This window comes from Peromyscus leucopus, chromosome 19 (assembly GCF_004664715.2).
Source record: "Peromyscus leucopus breed LL Stock chromosome 19, UCI_PerLeu_2.1, whole genome shotgun sequence".
Classification (NCBI taxonomy): domain Eukaryota; kingdom Metazoa; phylum Chordata; class Mammalia; order Rodentia; family Cricetidae; genus Peromyscus; species Peromyscus leucopus.
The window spans coordinates 37803842-37812502 of NC_051079.1; the positions used below are offsets into that span (position 1 = coordinate 37803842).

General features: G+C 42.7%; 1 protein-coding gene across 5 annotated transcripts; it reads left to right on the forward strand.

The window, feature by feature from the left end:
- The first annotated feature begins 526 nt into the window (after nucleotides 1-526).
- Nucleotides 527-6304, forward strand: Fam170a (family with sequence similarity 170 member A). 5 transcript variants are annotated; one of them, XM_037196938.1, is made up of 5 exons: nucleotides 527-812; nucleotides 3585-3731; nucleotides 4549-5307; nucleotides 5570-5628; nucleotides 6179-6304. In XM_037196938.1, exons 1-5 carry the CDS (start codon nucleotides 743-745, stop codon nucleotides 6233-6235), a joined length of 1092 nt encoding a protein of 363 aa, XP_037052833.1. In that variant the 5' UTR covers nucleotides 527-742; the 3' UTR covers nucleotides 6236-6304. The 5 variants fall into 5 exon arrangements, with proteins under 5 accessions (XP_037052833.1, XP_037052830.1, XP_028727675.1 ...); XM_037196935.1 differs by lacking the exon at nucleotides 5570-5628; XM_028871842.2 differs by lacking the exon at nucleotides 5570-5628 and having other exon boundaries at nucleotides 3585-3725.
- Nucleotides 6305-8661: the final 2357 nt, after the last annotated feature.

Here is an 8661-nt window from a genome sequence, read left to right on the forward strand (position 1 = left end):
TTTTGGCAATTTTTTTGTATCTATGTCCTAAGCTATACATCAAGGCCCTTCTTTTCCATGGTTTACATATACCTTTGACCTAATTGGTACTTTTCACACTTTTAGTAGAATAAGAAGAAAGTGAATCTAAAATAATTCTGCCTATGCTATATTTCTGGTCCAATATTTTGTTTTCTGCAAAGTTTGGGACTCTAAGGATAATTTATCAACAATTTCAGCCCTGCCAATATCTCTGCTCTGAGAAATGAACAATGAACACAAAGCCTGCTACCTGCTTAAGGGTAGAAATGAAAGGGTGAAGTAACAGGAAAAGAGGAAAAAAATGACATAGAAACATGTTAACATCTAAACATATTCTGCCACAATTGAGAGACGAGAGTTGAATTCCTTAGAGAGATTCCATTGGGGAAAAGGAATTATTCTTGCAAAGAGGGTTTCTGAAGCTGCAGAGGCTATGTTAGACTGAGGTCCATAGAATGCTCTGATGTCATCATTGAGAATCCTCCAGTAGGCCTGTGACCTTTGACCCTTAACAGCCATGCAGCGTAGTGAACACTGGACAGGGCTGCTGTTTGATTAAGTGACCTGAGTTCTTCAGCCAGTTAAGATACTTGATTATTTTTTAACTTGTGTCCACTAATCTCAACGGATTTCCTGAAGGTCAAAAAGGGCCAGCCAACCTGTAGGGAAAAGGTGAAACTGGACTTTAAGTATCCTTCAAGGGACTCTTTTGGCTGACACTATGAAACGACGACAAAAGAGGAAACATCTGGAAATTGAAGAGTCCCAGGAAGGTGATGAAGAGGCAAGAGGTACGTGCTGGGCAGCTTGTCTGAGGGTGCAAGGGATGCTGGTCAGCTTGAGCTGACCAGAAGTGATTGAGGAGGACTTCGGTGAAGTGGAGAAGCAGAGGTCTGCTGATGCTGCCAGATCTGTCTCCAGGGTTTCAGTGGCGTGCGACAGTGCAGAGTGCAGATGCCCACGGCGGATAGATAGTCAGTCGTGCTGTTTTATGAACTTCCCTCTTGGCACTGGCATTTCCCAGGCCCTGGGCATTTGGAGCTATGGACTCCAAGCTAGCTGAGGTCCCAGCTATATGAATGACCCAGAGGTGCAGATTTTCAGAGATCCCCTTCTGAGTGCATATCTCTTATCCTTGTTTGTTTTCCCCCTTGGAACCATCGGTTGGAGATGTGATGGGGGTTGCTAAAAAAGTGAGTTTCATTGAGTCTTTCAGGAAAGAGTAAAAAGTAGCCTAATGAGTAAATGGGCCTGAGAAGTATTTTGAGAAGTAAAATGCTTATTCAAAAGGGTAAGAGTTTGTCTAGGGTTGATGTCATATTGAGACCATGAAGATTTTATTCCTTGAGTAGAAAGAATTTATAAGTGGTCCATTAGAGTTTGTGGATGTGCAGGTTTTAGACTTTCCAGAGGAAATGAAAAAAAGAAAAAAAAAATGGGAAGTGTCTGATCAGAGACCACGGTCATGATAGATGGGGTGAAACTCACCAGGACTCTAGAGAAAGTAGGGGACATTAATAGTTTCTGGCTTGTTTCCTAAGATGCATGATAACTGCAATTACTACCTGTGAAAACATGGCCTGTGGTCTGGAGAGATGGCTCAGTGGTTAAGAAGACTTACTGCTCTTGCAAGAAGACCTGGGGTCCATTCCCATAACCCACATGGTGGCTCACTACCATTGGTAACTCCAGGTCCAGGGGATCAGTGCCCTCTTCTGACCTCCTTGGGCACCAGGAATTTAAATGGTGCACATACATACATGCAGACAAAACACTCGTACACATAAAATAAATATAAATACATTAAAATTAAAAAAAGTGGCTTGCTGTAAAAGGGTTGTCAGGTGTAGGAAGTGAGGCAGAATAGTGGCCAGCCAAGATGCTCAGATGGTGACTTTTGCTCAAAGAAGAGCCCATCAGCTGCCATGGGCCCTGGGACCTGAAAACTGTGGGCTGTGCCCAGAGAACAGTGGTTCAAAGCACTGTCAAATTTTCACTAGCAGTTACAGGAAAGTGAAGAGGTTTTGGTTCCCCATTTATCCGAATATTTTAGAATGTTTTGCCCAGGAATCCTTATTGGGAGGAGAAATAGTAGGTGTATGGGTGAGAGTATCACTAACTGTGAAGCATGTAAGGTAAAGGTATTGTATTCTTGTCTGGACCTGGCTGACACTCAGTATATGCGATAATATATACAAAGCTCTCATAGGGTCTTCCATGAAATAGCCACACATTTCCCATATGTGCTGTGATACAGAAAGATGTTCCATACCCTCCATACTTTGAGACCACGTAGCTATATAAACACACCATCTCTGTACCACAGGCACACACAGCCCATGCATACATGACAGTCTTCTCTTCACACACTAAGTTCTACTGTGAGTGTGTGCATGCATGAGATGGAGGGAGGGAGGGAATGAGGGAGGGAGAGAGAGAGAGAGGCAGAGAGACAGACAGACCCACATAAACATAAATACTCTAAGATATTCCTAAATATCATATAAGCACCAGTCACATGTTATTGTATGTCACATCTGAGGAAAACTATACATGTAATAATACCAGGCCTGCTTTGTACAAACCACAATAAAACACAGAATCATCTGTACCTTTTATTAGGGTTGCCAAATAAGATATAAACTATACTTAAATTTGAATTTCAAATAAGTTGCAAATAATCGTTTAGTATGAATGTGTATTAAAAACTGTATAGGACATATTTACTCAAAAAATGTGTGACTTACTTGAAATTCTAACCTAACTGGATATGAGACATTTTTGTTTACTGCATCTGGTAACCCTTATATACTGACCATAAGCCGACCTAATATACATTTACTTATTTCTGCTCAGTGCTTGCCTTTCAAGACTAAAATGGAAAGTCCAGTTTGAAGATGGACTTTCTCAGAGCCTAGAAAAGTGTTTCATACATAATAGCTGTTTATTAAATATTGCTTCACTGAATGAAACCCACTTAACAGATATGGGCCACATAGGAAAGCTTACATATTTCCTAATTGCTGATTCTCTAGATAGAGACCATATTTCTACTGTTTTTTTTTTTTACCACATTGATCTCACGATTATTAAAGGCTGCCTTATACACATCACTGTTACACTTTTATTTATTTATTTTTAAAATTTTATTTATTTTTATGTGTATTTTTTTTACTGCATGTATATGTATGCATCATGAGCATACATGATGCCTTCAGGGGCCTGAAGAGGGCATTGGATCCTCTGGGGCTGGAGTTACAGATGGTTGTGAGCTAAGATGTGGGTGCTGGGAATCAAACCTAGGTCCTCTGCAAGAGTAGCCAGTGCTCTCAACCACTGAGCACCTCTCCAGCCCCTACTCTTACATTTTTAGTGAAGACACTAATAAAATAACTTGTGGCTGTGATTAAGTACTAGAATATCCATTAGGACCAGATTCCAAGCCATGTGTACTGGCTGTAATTGCTAATTCTGTCAGACACCAGTAAGTATTTGCTGGATGGGTAAATGATGTACAAACATGGCCAACCGCCATATCTTTGTGTCTCTTATATCTCTCTCAGGAATTTCAAAGTCACAAGAGGATATCTCCCAGCCTGAATCTACTGGAGTGGCCAAAGCCCAAAGCCCAGGGGTAGGGGAGGTCTCCTCTGCCTCAGAATACTTCTCCTGTGTTTCTTCTCCACACAAGCTCATCCATCGTAGTAAGGGTGCGAGGCTCCTTGGGTGTGACATGCTTTGGGCATGGGGCTTCTTGGGTGAAACTCGTTGGGCGTGGGGCTCAGGGTGCAGTGCAGAAGGCATATAGATTCGAGGATAAGGCCGAGAGGAAGCCCAGGGTAGTTGGGGGTGCTCCGGGCTCTGTAGAGGAGACTAGATAGATTTCAGAGCTACTAAGGGAGTTGGAGTTTGGTGTGGGAGATCCGAAACCACAGCTTCATCATGGTGAGAAGTCATGAAACAGTGGATAGAAGGGTCTGGGCTTAGGGAAGCAGGCTAAGGAACCAGATAAGTGCCTTTAGAAGAACTGTGTGGTTTCTGCCTTTGGATTTGCATTCAGAGCTCTACATAGTTGCTCAGCATAGGTATTAGTGCAGTGGGATTAAACAGACTCAAAGACTTCACACACAGTCATACTCCACACAGATATGTGATTCTCTGGACATATACAACCTGAAAATGTATGACTCATGATGCTGTCCTTGAACATGATAGCCCACATCCCACAAATACCACAGCGATGAGGTCACAGGCTCCCATCTTTACTGCAGATACACTTTGCCTCCACTTCGTACACTCTTCACTCCTCACTACCACCCTCCACACTCCTAAATACACGCCATCTGCTAATATCCTCATACATAATAAAACCACAGCATATACACCGCCCTATAAAGCAAACAGTAAACACAAGCTCATCCTTCAATCACATCACCCCAAGGCCTCTTTTCCTGTGTCACACTCTCACTGACGTTTCCTCAGCTCTCTTTCTAAAGATGCTCTCCTATTTCTAATTTCCATGACCAGGAACCCGGAAACTACATCAAGACAGCTCCAAGCCTAGATCATCCCGAGACCAGGTTCCAGAAGGAGTGGCGACGAACAACCCCTCACAGCACGCCTCCTCATCCTGTCCATCCTACAAGACTTGTGTGTCCTCTCTGTGTACAAACAGAAAGGGGAAGGGGATGAAAATATACTACATGAAGGTGAAAATGAAAAAAGGTGTGGCCATCTCCTGGGAAACGAAGGAAACCTCAGAGTCCCCAGAGAAGCAGCCAAGGATGGAAGAAGCCACCCTCCCCGAGGGTGTGTGGGTAGGTGCTCCACCCTCTGATGTGTCCACCAGAAACCTCCTGTCAGACAGTGAACCCAGTGGGGAAGAGAAAGAACATGAAGAAAAGCCAGAGTCAGACAGCCCACCAGCGTCACCCACGGTGGAAGAGAGACCCAGGGCCAAGACTCCTGACTGGCTGGTGACCATGGAGACTGGCTTAAGGTGCATGGCCTGTTGTAGAGTCTTTACCACCATGGAGAACCTCCAAGAGCACGTGCAGTTTGGGATCCGGGAGGGCTTCAGCTGCCACGTCTTCCACCTCACCATGGCGCAGCTGATAGGCAATGCGGAATCAGAGAGCATCCAGGAGGAGGAAGAAGACAACGCTGAGGAGAAAGAGAGAAGCAAGGAAAAGACGTCGGAAGAGCAGCAGTCCACAGAGGAAGACGGGGCGAAGAAACCCTGGAGCCAGTGTCCAGGCTGTATGTTTGATTCTCCAAAGGACAGAAGTGAGCAAGGGCTGGGTCTGCTGAGCCATCTGTGCCTCCAATGCAGACTGGCACCTCCATCAGGAAGAGAGGGGTGTTTGTCAGCTCTGGGAATGATGGAAGGGTAACCAGGCCCTCTGCTTCTTGCTCAGGAATCTTACATTACCGTAAATTGGGATTTGTCCCGGGCTTTTCAGCTCCTGCAGGAAGTTCAGATCATTTCTAAGGGCCAACAGAGCCCCTTGCCTCATTAAGAAGCGTACTTATTTTGGTTTCCACGCACCAACTGAGATTCCTGGGTTAGAGGATCCTGGAAGATGGGGTGGCCTTCTCTTGGGAGAGGTAAGGCCCACAGGAATAGAAATCTCACAGAACAGAGGGCAGGGCTGTGCTGGGCTGTTTGGAGGCACACCCAGTTCTCCTAGGGAAACTGACCTTTAACAAGTGAGAAACTGGAGAGTTTTGCCTGGGAACTTTCTCTGTTCCTACACGATGATTGTCCTCTACTTTAGGAGGAAATAGTGTTGTCCCTCTGGGCAGATAGCTCAGCACAGCCTCAGGGAACAGGAACCGCCTGGAGAGAGGATGGGGACCCACCCAGCAGGATGAGAGGTTTGGGTCTTAAACTCTTCAGTCCGAGCTGAGAGCGCATTGGCCCATTGGCCCATTAGCCCTGTGGGTAAAATGGAACCGTAAAGAGGGGAAAAGGAGCCCGGTGCAAGTGAGGTCTCAAGAAACCTGGGCCTGTTCTAGAACTTGCCACTGCGGGCGTGAACGTGGTATGCGCACGACTGTGGAGTTCAGATGCAAGGAAAGGGTAATTTGCTAGCAGTAGTCAAGGCACTTCTCATCTCTTCCTGTTCTGCTGTATTTCTTCTCTTCTCCACCCCAGGAAGAAGAAAGGACCACCCAGACAGCAGCGGAAGCAGACAGAACGCCACTTGTGTAAAGGGAGACGAAAAGAGCAACACTCAGTCCAACACATAATCGTATGCAATAAAGATTGTTTTCCAAACCGCGCCTGGCTGCGTTCTTAGCAAAGTAATCTAGCTGCCCATCCACCCACCCACCCACCTCTAGAAGTTATCAGCGGGGTTTCACTACAGCGGGGTTTCACTACAACAGTCATGCCTGTCTGTCTTCGACTGTGGGTCCTGCAGACTGAGATTGCAACTGTGTGTTTGAAAATCTTCCATTTAGCACATTGTCTCATTGTCTCCTTCAGATGAGATAACATTTTATTTTCCCTTTATTATTATTATTATTATTATTATTATTATTATTATTATTATTAATACATTCGTTTACTGGTCTTTTAAAATCCGACCACAGCACCTCTGAGCTACCCACTGCTACCACCCACTGGAACCAGGGTTTTTTGTACTGAAGACTGATTTTGATGCCAGTTGTGAGGTTGTCCACCGTCTTCGAAAGGCGAGGGACAGTAACATAGCAACATGTCTCTGAGTCCGAATAGAGCTAAGAAGGAGCCTAGAGTGTCCTCTAGGGTCAGAAACAGTGTAAAGTCCAGAGTTTGTTAGTTTAAGTACAATAATATCTAACTCCAAAGTCTAAGGAGTTGCTTATGGCCTGCTCAGTGGGAGGGAATTCATGCCTGGGCATGGGAGGAGCTGGAATAGGGTATGAGCATGTGGTAGAAATTATGTAAAAGAAAAAAAAAATACACGTATGAAATTCTCAACAAAATAAAATTAAAAAAGAAATAATGTAAAGTCCGCTCTCTGAAGTCCAGTCAAGTAGACCCCACAGTGGCCTGTAATTCTGAGCATTTTCCTCTCATTGGTCCTTCCTCACAGTGTGAGATGATGCCCATTTGCCAGCCCAAGGCTCCTAGTTCTAAGGCTCTAGTTTGAGTATGTTTTTCTTAGGAAATAGTTCAGATGTGTGTGACGTTTTTGATGATAAGCACCAGTGGCTTCGTCCTGCAGCCATGGTAACTTCATGATGTTTCTTTTGCTGAAGTGGGTTTGAATTGAAAAGGATTTCAGTAACAAGCAAACCCCACTTTCTCATACTTTCCCATTGTCTTCCATACATGGATACCTGCTATAAAATCCTGCAACCTATTTGCCACTCTGAAGCATGTTTTGGGGGTTACCAGCTTTTTTTTTTTTCAGTTTGTTCAGTATGGTACTTGTTTTTAGCTTAGTTTTTATAATTCATCCTATCAATATGTTAATCTTACATTTACTTTCTTTGTCTCTTATTTTTTATTTACTTAAATATTTTTTCACGCAATTTTTTTTTTATCACATTTCCTCCCTTCCCCCTATATCTCTCAGGGTCTACCCATTTTACCCATTCCACTTTATGTTCTCTCTCTCTGCTTCTCAAAAAAGAAGCTCCACAAAAAATGAAAATCAAGACAAAAACAATAAGACAAAATATACCTCAAAATTAAATGACACAAAAGAACACAGAGTCTGTTTTGAATCAGTCAACTACTCCAGGCATGAAGTCTGCTTAGGTTCGTGGTTGGTAAATTCAGTGAGATGCCATTGGAGAAAACAGATTTTCCCTTTGCCAGCAGCTATCAACTGAAGATAGCATTTCAGTTAGGAATGGGACCTTGTGTCCACTTCTTCTCTATGTTGGGATTTTGTCTTGTTTGAACCTGTGATTTTAAATGGGAGGTTGATAGTTTGCATATTTCCTTTATTCAAAGCAAGCTGAGCACAAGTCTTTCTAGGATGTGTTCCTAGGAGCTCATTTCTGTGTCCAAGTACACACTTTGTAAGTTCACCATTATTGTTAGAGTGAATTTCTTCCTTTGTTTTGGTTGTTTCTCTTATTATTCCATATAACATATGGGATACATACATATATATATTTAACAACAGTTTCAACATTGATGATCTAATCTAAGATGTCTTTTCTTTTGGTTCCTTTTGGGATTTATTTTCCCATTACACGTTGAAATTTATTATCAATGCATATTTATAGGATTGATCACATATATAGCAGCTTGGTTGAAGTATTCTTGGTGTAAAAGAATGCTATCATATTATAAATAGTTTTAAATATTCAATTATATTTAATATATTATTTGTATTTAAGTTTCCTTGCCTTTCTGGATATGCTAGGCCCTCTGGTTCAATATTAAGTTATGATGATCATAAAGATAATAATTTTAAAATGAGCATTACATTTTATAAATCTTTGTATTTATCCAGGTCATTTTTGCTATTTCTTTTTGTAACATTAGCTTTCAATAGTAAACATTCATACCCCCCTGACATAAACTTCTTTTCACTCATTACTATTTTCTCTTATTGAAAATAGACTATTTTCTCACAAAATATATCCTGATTATAGTTTTCCCTTCCTCTACTCCTCCCAGTTCCTCTCTACTTC

Coding starts and splice junctions, on each gene's coding strand:
- Fam170a (XM_037196938.1), top strand. CDS start 743: ATGAAACGACGACAAAAGAGGAAACATCTGGAAATTGAAGAGTCCCAG. Junction 813..3,584: donor AGGTGATGAAGAGGCAAGAG/GTACGTGCTGGG, acceptor TATCTCTCTCAG/GAATTTCAAAGTCACAAGAG. Junction 3,732..4,548: donor GCTCATCCATCGTAGTAAGG/GTGCGAGGCTCC, acceptor TTCCATGACCAG/GAACCCGGAAACTACATCAA.